Source organism: Marmota monax, unplaced genomic scaffold, assembly GCF_021218885.2.
Source record: "Marmota monax isolate L192 unplaced genomic scaffold, Marmota_monax_Labrador192_F-V1.1 WCK01_AAM20220418_F8-fsc00109, whole genome shotgun sequence".
NCBI lineage: Eukaryota > Metazoa > Chordata > Mammalia > Rodentia > Sciuridae > Marmota > Marmota monax.
The window spans coordinates 1678613-1689825 of record NW_026695229.1 but is presented as its reverse complement, the minus strand read 5'-3'; the positions used below and the strand labels follow the sequence as shown (position 1 = coordinate 1689825).

Below are 11213 nucleotides of genomic sequence, written 5' to 3'. Positions count from 1 at the left end.
CCCCGGTCTGAATTGCAGCCTTTCTTCACCCCCTCCTTCCCTGTCCAATCCCACATCCCGTTCTCACTTTGGTTCTGACTCCAGCCCAGAATCCAGAGCACTCGCTTCCCCCGCCCCTCAGTCGGAGGGATGGTGCTTTGCGCATTTTGGGCTGCACCTCCTACTTCAGGCGTGACCGGGGCGTGGCCAGGGCGAAGACTGGGGGCGCGACTGTGGGAGTGGCCTGAGGGAGTGGGCTCCCGCGGCCCCGCCCCGCACCCCACTGCGCTCCACAGAGCCCAGACCCGGACAAGCCGTCCGGAGTCCCGCTGGCCATGGAGAAGCAAGCGCTGCGGCTGCATCTTTTCCCGCTGCTGCTGCTGCTCTGTGGTAAGGGGAAATTGGGCCCCGGGGCCCTCCAGCCTCTCACGGCCCCGGGGCCGCGCAAACCCTCGCCTTCCCCCGCTGCGCCTAGGTTGCGCACCTCCCCTTCCTTGGAGCTCAGAAGCGACGTGCGGTGACCCCAGAGCATCCCCCAGGTTCTGCTGGAGGGTCCTGGATCTCCCTGACATCAGAGGATCTGAGGGTTAAGGACCTGTGCATCAGGGGAGGCGCGGGGTTTCCTGTGGGCTGCTGCGACGTCCCAAGCCTGGGGTACCATCTCCCTACCTGAGGGGGAGGTAGTGAGTTCCCCATCCTGATGAGTGGTGCACACTGTGCGAGTCTGTGGGTTGGAGGACTCCTGACCTTGGTAGCGTTGGCCTTTCTGACAGCTTCTACCCGAGTTCTTTTCCAGAGAGAAAACAGACTCAGTGAGAAACATAGCTTACAAAATGGGAATCGATTAAATTAAAAACTTGTTTTGAAATAGCTTACTGAAGAAATTATCCAAGAATAAGAGGGTGCGTTTACACGTATGCGTGTGTAATGTATATATGTGAGTGTGTGTGTGTGTCTGATATAGGGGCTTTGGTGGAGCTTCTAGGCAAGCGAGAGGGAAGCTGGTGATGGGGAGGGCCCTGGCTTGGGTATCAGTGACTCAGGATCTATCCACCAGGGCTGTTGCCTCTTGGGTTCTTTCTGCTTTCCTCTTCTGGCTGCAGCCTCCTTGGCTGTAAAATGAAAAGGTGGGCCTGTTTCCCCAGCATTTAAAATCTGGGATTCAATAAGTGAGGTGGGAAAGGGTGCACCAGGCTTAGTGGTGACTTTCCTTCTATTGAAGAGGTCTCTGTTCAGATCCAGAGTTGGAGCCAGTCTGGGGTGGATTTTTGTGTTAAAAGGGTGAAGGCATGTGACTACTTCTAGAAATCAGTATACCTATTTGGGATTTCAGCAGGCCTTCAATGCAAGGACCCTCTGATTGCAGTCTTGATCTTCATGGTGGAAGGAAAATCCCCAGTTCATTCTGAGGGAACCCGAGATTCTCCCGGCCACCTCCAGCATGAAATTGAAAAGGAGTGCAGTAAGAAACTATGAAAATCTTCCTCTTTAATATATCTGGGTCTTTTATGGACCCAGTCTCCAAGGTCTACCTTTTTGTCCTGTTTTGGTGGTTCCCACTGTCCCCCTTGCCTAAGGGCCAGGTTCCCTAGTGGGGGCCAGGTCCAGCCTCTCACAGACCTGCCTGGTATTATCCTGGCCTGAGCAAAAGTCAGAGAGAGGCAAAATGTATTCATGGTCATAAGTAATTTGCAGAGGTGGGACCAGAATTCAATCTGCCCTCTGGAAGGAAAGAGCTGAGTTTCCCAACTTCCAGGAATGGTGATCATTTGTGCTCTGGATCCTGACACATTGGTGACCTGAGCTGCCTTTAGGCTGCACAGAGTAGGAGTTTGGGGGCCTGCCCACTGCTGGGACTAGGACCTGAAGAAATAGTTCCTATTGACCAGCCAGTCATGAAGACCAGTTCTGAACAGGGAGGGTGCTGACTTGCAGTGTTTCTTTAAGAATTATAAAGCATTATTCAGAAAGCTGTTGGCACTGCACATGTCATGGGGGGTCTAGGAGGTGTCTACTAAGCAGGTAGTTGCTATGGTGCCCAGCTCTTGCCCGGACTTTCTTGGTGTGGGTGAAAATCCTGCATCATAATTCCAACATCATAAGACACTTACTGGCCCTAAGCCTCAGTTTCTTGGACTACAATGTGGATGCAGCTATAGCAACCTGTAGAGGGCTCTGTGATGATCAGTTTGATTTGATTGAATTCTTCCCAATCCTCTTGTGCTGGACATGGGATTATGAAGAGAAAGGATTTATGCTTAAATAAGGGGCTGTGCCTAGCACATGTCCCTCATGAGGGTTCACATTCAGCACTAGAACATAGGACACCCTAATATGTGTATATGTCTCTGTGTGTGGACATATTACCATCATTTTTTTTGGTACCATCCCTTTTGTCATTAATAAAAGTAATGGGCTGGGATTGTGGCTCAGCAGTAGAGTGCTTGCCTAGTACGGGCGGGACCTGGGTTCCATCCTCAGCACCACATGAAAATAAAGGCATTGTGTTGTGTCCATCTACACCTAAAAAATAAATATTAAAAAAATAAAAGTAATGACACCACTGTGTCATCTGTGGTCATGTTACTTCTGCTGAGTCAAATACATCCAAGGACACAGTAGTAAGTATCCTTGGGGACTTAAAAGTCTTCAAGGAGGTGGTTGGTCAAATGCAGGGCTATCGATTTTTTTAAGCACTGGAGGTGTCTTGGAAATTGCCTGGTTCCACTTTTCATTTTATAGATAAGGAAACTGAAGTGGAGGGGTAGGGATGGAATTACCCGGATAAAGGTACTGGGGGCAGAATTTCCCACATATCATATATATCATAGCCTTCTAAGGCCAATGTCCAAGGCCTACCACAGACACCTTTGATGCTGTCATCTGGTTACTGCGGAGGAGGATGAGAGCGCCTGGATCTCATTTCAAAATGACTGACCACAAAAGGCTTTTCTCTTGGAAATGCATCTGTTTGGCTGTTTATCATCCTTCAGCATCTGGAAGTCCCTGAGACCAAAAGATGCACAGGCCTCTGTGTTCTTTGTTTCCCGATGAACCTAACCAAAATGGATTTTTATTTTGATTTAGTTCCTGAGAACTTCACTGGTTCCGTAAGCAGCACACAGCCAGTAGCCTGAGTGGAGTGACCCAGTTTTATGGGGTTTCAGGGTCCTGTGTCTTTACTCTGTTATTGTTATACTGGGTGGGTTGTGGGGTTGTGTAAGGACCCCCTTAAACTCTGTGTGTATCAGATATGGTGTCAGAATGGGCCCCTATGGAGAGCACTACATGTGTCCCATGTGCCTGTCTTGTGTGGGCCTAGGGCATCTTCAGAGCACTCTTGGTTAAGGAAGTTATGTCAGAACATCTGCTTGAGATACCTACCTGCACATGGTCCTTAGTAGCACATGTACAACTGCCTGGGCCTGGCTCTTGCTGTGCCGACATGCAGGGATTCAAGAAGAGAGATTCCAGGGAATACAAAGGTCCTGGGATACATACAGCTTCTGGGTTATATGGTGATTCTGGGATATTTAGAAGTTATAGGGTATATGGAGGTTCTGAGGCACAGAGAGATTCTGGGGTATGAGGAAATCCTAGGGTATACAAAGATTCTGGGGCACAGGCAGATTTTGGGGTATGTGGAGGTTCTGGGGTGTGTAAGTTTTGGAACACATCAAAATTCTGGAGCACGTGAAGGGTCTGGGGCACGTGGAGAATTGGGGCACATTAAGATTTAGGGTAGTAATTGAGTCAGGCATATTATAAGAGATCCCTCATCTTCTTAGATAGCTAGATTGGCTTGATTGAGGTTTATAGGTCCATGGTAAAGGTGCTGGACAATACCTGTTCTGACATGGGGGTGGAGGAAAATCAGTGCGGTCTTTGATCTGTCCCTTAGGGGTAGGGGGAGAACAAGAGCTCAGAGAGAGTGATGGTCACTGAAGGGTCACTGGTATTTATGGTATCTTGTCCCAGAGATCAGTTTCAGAGCATCATGGCTCATGCAAAGATCAGATATGGCCCTATGTTGGAGAAATGGTTTGCCAGATATAGCCATGATCTGGGTTGGCTGTGCAAATACCTATAAGGATTCAGATTCATTCTGACTTCCAAAGGATAAAGAGGAGGAAGGGGAAGGGGAGAGAGAGGAAAGGGAGATTGAGTAGGACAAGAGAGTGACAAGTGGGACTTTCCTGGCCAGTGCCCATTAGGATGGCAGGTGGAGCTCAGGAGATTGACCCAAGGGTGCTGAGAGGGATCCCAACAGGGACTGATGAAGCCAGGCCAGGAATGAGGACAAGGGCTGCTTATGGGGAATAGCCTGTGGACTGTCAAAGCCTGAGGTGGGGAGCTCATCCTTGACCTGCAGGGAAAGGAGGCTTTTGGAACAAAGAGGCTTTAGGGAGAAAGGAGCACAGGCTGCCTTCACCATTGTCTGCCTCCATGTTGCCCTTGGGAACTGCGCTTCTCAGTCACTAGTGCCCCAACATGGATCAGAGCTGCCTTTCCACCACCAGGCTTGGCAGATGCAGCTGAGCAGGCGGCAGAGACTTGCTCAAGGCATCTCTGGCTCAGAGGCTAACTCTGTATTTGGTCCTGGGAAAGTTGCTTTTCTTTTGGGTTTCTGTCTTCCCGTCTTTTAACTGGGATGGAACAGAGGCCAGATATTTTTTTTCCCCAAGGTTCTTCCCAGGATAGATGCTGATCTGGACCCTGAAACTTGGTACACAGCCCAGCCTCCACAGGTACTTGAAATGTTTACTGGGAGAGAAGAAAAGGAAATGAAAATAGGGGAAGATGAGCAGGTACCATTGAACTTGGAGCACCCAGAGCAAGGAGGCAAGCCTGGGATAGACCCTTGCTTGACAAATCAAGGATGGGAGTTGGGTGAGGGTGTTAGCCCAGACCAGGGATGACAGTCCACCTGGAGGTAACTCTGTGGGAAGTCAACGTGGCTCTGAATCTTGATCCCCACCATGTCTTACTGCGCAGGTCACTGTTCCTGTCTTAAGCACCTGTTCCTTCTGGTTGTTGTAGGTTGGTGGGTTGGACCACACTTAGAACAGGGCCCTGGGGTACACTGGTCAGTGCTGAGGGAGGTGGAGACTCAAGAGCTGAAGGGGAAAGGAAATGGGACAAGGTACTACCAGTTGGGTGCCTCTGGTTCCATTTCCAGGTAGAGACATGGAAGCTTAGAGATGGAAGTGAGTGTGTCAAGGCTGAAGGGCAGAACCCAGGTGAACATTCAGGATGCCTGGTTCCTGCCTGCTGTTCTCCATCCTCTCTGCCCTTACTGCTCAGAGTGTGGTCCTCAGACCTTCAGGCATGGCATCATCTGGAGCTTTTCTGACATTAGCACATTGGCCCTACCCCAGGCCTGCTAGAGCAGAATCTGTACAGTACGAGGTCACCAAGGAGGTGATGGGAGATGTGTTGCCTTCCATCACTCGTTATTGATCTGGGAACATGGGAGTCAATTGGAGAGGAGCTTAACAAACATGAGTTCTTATCTGAGGTTCTCAAACAACAGGCCTGAGTTGTGGCCTGAGTGGGTCTAGTGTGCAGCCTAGTAGGTATCTCTGTTCTATCTTGTGTGTTTGTAGAGAGATGGCAGTGCCCAGAGGAGCTGGAGCTGGATCCCATAGCCTCAGGGCTTTCTGGATGGGCTTGTGCATGTGGTCCCCACCTGTCTCAGGGAGGAATAGCTTTATTCTACTTTCAAAATGCAGGATAATCATTTACTTCAAAGCTTTTCAGAGTCCAAAGCTGTGTTAAAATAGAACCTGGAGTCATCAACCTGCACAGAGAGGGCAGCTGCTGGAGCCCAGGAAGGGTTTGTAATAAAGGCAGTCTGATTTATGAAGGAGGAAGGGTAGGCACCCCTGGGAGGGTGGGGGATAGCTGGAGCCTGGGGGAGCAGTGGTGGAAATAGAAAGCTGGATTGTGATGGTGTAAAGCCTTGACAGAGATTTTGTAGGTGCACAATTATTAACCAGTGGAAACACTCAGAATCAGAATTACTCTTTGTTAAAAATGAGGTGATAATAGGCTAGCAAGGTGAAGGGACCTGCCCAGAGTCACACAGTGAATTGAGGACGAGTGTGGACAAGGTCTCGCCCTCTATTTTCCAGCCAGACTGGGCAGATGGTAGGTGGGATGGTCAAGCTTCAGAAGATTGTCAAACCCTCTCGCTGCAGAGATGACACAGGATTCTCTTGAAGGGATGCCAGCCCTGGACTTGGCAGTGCTTGCCTGGGACTTCATGGTGTGAAGGCTCTGAAGGCCTGTTTGGGCTCAGTGGGAGATTGCTGTGGATGAAAACTCACTCTGCCTTTCTGTTAAGCTTTAAATAAACTCCAAAGACCTGTCCATCCTGCTCCTGGCCTTAGGTCCACTTTTTAAAGCCATTTCTCATTCCCTTTTACCCAAACAACTGTGCACATCTTACCTCTTCTATACAGTGTGCGCCCTGTTGCTGTGGGCACCTCTGCTCTGGTGCTGCTTAAGTTTTCTAAAGTCTTCCTGATTTTTTTTTTGTCTATTTGTTCTGTAAATTATTGAGAGAAGAATATTGAATTATCCAACTATAATTTTGAATTTGTGTATTCTCTTTACAGTTCTGTTTTTGTTTGTGTATTGCAATGCTGTTTTATTAAATACATAAATGTTTTAGATTGCTGTCTTCTTGTTGAATAAGCCTTTTTTTTGTCATGAAAAGACCCTCTTTTTTTTTAAAAAAAATTTTTAGTTGTTGATGGACTTTATTGTCTTTTTTTTTTTTAAAAAAAAGAGAGAGAGAGAAAGAATTTTAATATTTATTCTTTAGTTTTCGGCAGACACAACATCTTTGTTTTTTGTATGTGGTGCTGAGGATCCAACCCAGCGCCCCACGCATGCCAGGCGAGCGCGCTACCACTCGAGCCACAACCCCAGCCCTACTGTCTTTATTTTTATGTGGTTCTGAAGATCGAACCCAGTGCTGCATACATGCTAGGCGAGCACGCTACCATTGAGCCACAATCCCAGCCCCAGAAAAGACCCTCTTTATCTCTGGTAATATTGTTGGCTCCAAAGTATTCTTTGTCCACTACTGGTATGGCTGCTCCATCTTTCTTTTGATTTATGGTGGCATAGTCTATCTTTTCCTGCTTTCTTACTCTGAGTCTTTATTTCAAATAGAAATTGAATTTCCTACTTTCTTTCTTTGAGTCTTTATTTCAAATAGAATTCCTGTAAGCAGCCTACAATTAAGTGTTGCTTTTTGATGTTATCTGACAATCTTTGCTTCTTAAGTGAATTATTTAGACAACTTATTTTGAAACTGATTATTGATATAGTTAAACTTACCTTTTTTTTTTTTTTTTTTGGTGTTGGGGATTGAACCCAGGGCCTTATGCATGCAAGGCAAGCACTTTACCAACTGAGCTATATCCCCAGCCCAATATAGTTAAATTTAAATTTATCATTATGCTATAAGTCTTTTTTTCCTTTTCTCTTTTGGGCTTATTGTTTTTAACAATTCCAGTGTATAGTTATTTATTGCAAATTGGTTGTAACTTTTTTGTTACTTTAACGATTACTGTATTTATTATATTTACCTTTATTTATTTATTTGTTTTTTGTAGTTACTGGGATGGAATCCAGAGGGTGATCTACCACTGAGCTTCATTCCCAGCCCTTTCTATTTTATTTTGAGACTGAATCTCATTAAATTGCTGAGGTTGGCCTTGAACTTGAAATCATCCTTCCTTAGCCTCCCAAGTAGTTGAGATTATAGATGTGCCTGGCTAGTGGTTGCTTTAGAGTTTATGGTATGCATCTTTAACTTATCACAGTCTGTCTTTAAGTGACATATATCAATTTGTATATAACCTAAAAATCTGACATGTCTCCCTCCTGACTTGAAGTGCTTGCTATCATACCTTTTACTTAAGTCATAAATCCTACAATACATTATTATTTTTGTTTTCACAGTCAGCTTTTAAATATATTTAAATATTGAGATACAAAATTTATATATTACATAGTTACAATTTCTGGTGCTCTGCTTTCCTTGGAATATGTCTATATTTGCTTCTTATATAGTTTTTTTTTTCTCCTTGAAGAACACTCCAAACCTTATTTGTGGTTTAGGTGTTTTCTTTTTTTTAAACATTTATTTCTTTTAGTTATTGGCGGACACAACATCTTTGTATGTGGTGCTGAGGATCGAACCCGGGCCGCACGCATGCCAGGTGAGCGTGCTACCGCTTGAGCCACATCCCCAGCCCTAGGTGTTTTCTTTTGACTTTTTTTTTTTTTTTTTTTTACCAGGGATTGAACTCAGGGGCACTCAACCACTGAGCCACATCTCTAGCCCTATTTTGTATTTTATTTAGAGATAGTGTCTTATTGAGTTTTTAGCGCCTTGCCATTGCTGAGGCTGGCTTTGAACTTGTGATCCTCTTGCCTCAGTCTCCTGAGCTGCTGAGATTACAGGTGTGGTCCACGGCACTGTTATTCTTTTAACTTTTGTATGTTTGAAAAAATTTTGTATTTTACTGTAAAAAAACCTCAACTTTATTGGGATGTAATTAATATACTATACAATTTGCCCATTTAAAGTATACAATTGAATGTCTCTTAGTTCATTCATAGAATTTTGCATTCATCACTACAATAAATTTTAGGGCATTTTCATCACCCCCCAAATAATTCCCACATCCATTTGCAGCCATTTATTTGAACCTCCTTCTCCTTAAGCAATCACTATTTTTTCTTTCTCTATATATTAACCTGTTCTCTACATTTCATATAAATGGAATCAATATATGGTATTTTGTGATTAACTTCTCTCACTTAATATTTTTAAGGTATTCATGTTTTAGCATCGTCAGTACTTCTTTCTCTGTGGACAAAAACTTCCATTACTTCATGGACAAATAATATTATGCAGTTGTATCTATATAGTATCTATGTCCATATACCACATTTTATTTATTTGTCAGTTGATGGACATTGGACTATTTCCACTTTTGGCTCCTACAAACAATGCCGCTTAAACCTTTATATAAAAACTGTTGTGTGAACATGTGTGATATACATCTAGAAGTAGATTGCAAGATCACCGTAACTCTATGTTTACATTTGAGAAACTGTAGACCATTTTTAAATATGGCTGCATCATTTTGCTTTCTCATCAATAGTACATGAAGGTTCCAATTTCTGCACATTCTCACCAACAATTGTGTTCAACCCCAGGCCTGTAAAGGATCCACGCCTATTTAGTAATCCCCAAGAGAGAACTTGGAGGACTCAGTGGAGAGGTTTTGGACATTTTATTACTTAATCACTCCTTGGCAGTGGCCAGCCAGGATACAGTGGAGGGCTACAGGGGAAAAATATAGGCTGGGTTGCATGCCCACTGTGCAAGTGGCTTTCTTCAGATGATTTATGAGTGCATTCTTTTACTTTACAACCAAGGTCACTCTTTTCATATTCTTTCCCAGGAAGTGCATATAAGGGAAGTGGCCAGCTCCCCCTATCCATTTCCTCATTACCATATTCTTTTTTAAAAAATATTCTCTTTTTTATTGATTAAAAAATATGACAGCAAAATGCATTACAATTCTTATTACACATATATACCACAGTTTTTCATATCTCTGTATATAAAGTATATAATTTGTGTCTTCATACATGTACTTTGGATAATGATGTCCATCACATTCCACCATCCTTGCTAATCCCCTGCCTCCTCCCATTCCCTCCCTCCCCTCTTCCTTATCTAGAATTCATCTAATTCTCCCATGTTTTCCCTCCCTACCCCACTATGAATCAGCCTCCTTATATCAGAGAAAACATTCGGCATTTGTTTTTTTGGGATTGGCTAACTTCACTTAGCATTATCTCCTCCATCACCATCCATTTACCTGCAGATGCCATGATTTTTATTCTCTTTTATTGCTAAGTAAAATTCTATTTTGTATATATGCCACATTTTTTCTTATCCATTCATCCAGTGAAGGCATCTAGGTTGGCTCCACAGTTTAGCTATTGTGAATCTTGTTGCTATGAACATTGATATGGCTGTGTCCCTGTAGTATGCTGTTTTTAACTCCTTTGGGTACAGTCCAAGGAGAGGGATAGCTGAGTCAAATGGTGGTTCCATTCTCAGATTTCCAAGAAATCTCCATACTGCTTTCCATATTGGCTACACCAATTTGCAGTCCCACCAGCAATGTATGAGTGTACCTTTTTTCCCACATTCTCGCCAACACTTATTGTTGTTTGTCCTCATAATAGCTGCCATTCTGACTGGAGTGAGATGATATCTTAGAGTAGTTTTGATTTGCATTTCTCTAATTGCTAGAGATGATGAACATTTTTTTCATATATTTGTTGATTGATTGTATATCTTCTTCTGAGAAGTGTCTGTTCAGGTCCTTGGCCCATTTGTTGATTGGGTTATTTGTTTTTTTGGTGCTTAGCTTTTTGAGTTCTTTATATACCCTAGAGGAGTAAAAATTTGCTCCCAGGATGTAGGCTCTCTGTTCACCTCACAGATTGTTTCTTTTGCTGAGAAGAAATTTTTTAGTTTGATTCCATCCCATTTATTAATTCTTGGTTTTAATTCTTGCACTATAGGAGTCTTATTAAGGAAGTTGGGGCCGTATTCTTTTTAGAGGCCTTTTATCTCATGGCAGGCTTTCTCAGGTACTCATTACTGATTAACCCAACAACTTGTTGTTGTCTTTTAAATTATATTCATTTTTGTATATCTAAAGTGATATTTCATTGTAGTTTTGATTTCTATTTCCTTGGTGATAATGATGTAGATTATCTTTTCATGTGCTTTTTGGCCATTTGTATATCATGGAGTAGTAAAAGTTCTTTAAATATTATTATATATACAAGTCTCCTATCAGACTTGATTTTAATGCATTTTCCCCCATTTTGTGGGTTGTTTTTCACTGTTTTGATGGCTTCCTTTGAGGCAAAACATTTTCAAACTTTGATGCAGCCCCTTTATTTTTTTTTCTTTTGTTGCTTGTTCTTTTGATGTCATACACGAGACAGCTCTGTGTTGTACAAGGACACAGAGACTGACTCCTGTATTTTCTTCTAAAAATTTTCATAGTTTAGCTCTACATATAGGTCTGTTGTCCATTTGAGTTAATTTTTGCATATGATGTGAAGAAGGTGTCCAACTTTTTATTCCTTTGTATGTATATATCCAGTTGTTTCAGGAC

At 43.5% G+C, this 11213-nt stretch overlaps 1 protein-coding gene across 1 annotated transcript in view; it reads left to right on the top strand.

Annotated features, from left to right (window-relative positions):
• Positions 1-212: 212 nt before the first annotated feature.
• The window catches only part of Ramp3 (receptor activity modifying protein 3), a 35499-nt gene continuing 24498 nt past the window's right edge, over positions 213-11213 (top strand). The window contains exon 1 of the mRNA XM_046437906.2: positions 213-369. Coding sequence (XP_046293862.1) covers positions 315-369 — 55 coding nt within the window. The 5' untranslated portion in view covers positions 213-314. The remainder of the gene's footprint in view (positions 370-11213) is intronic.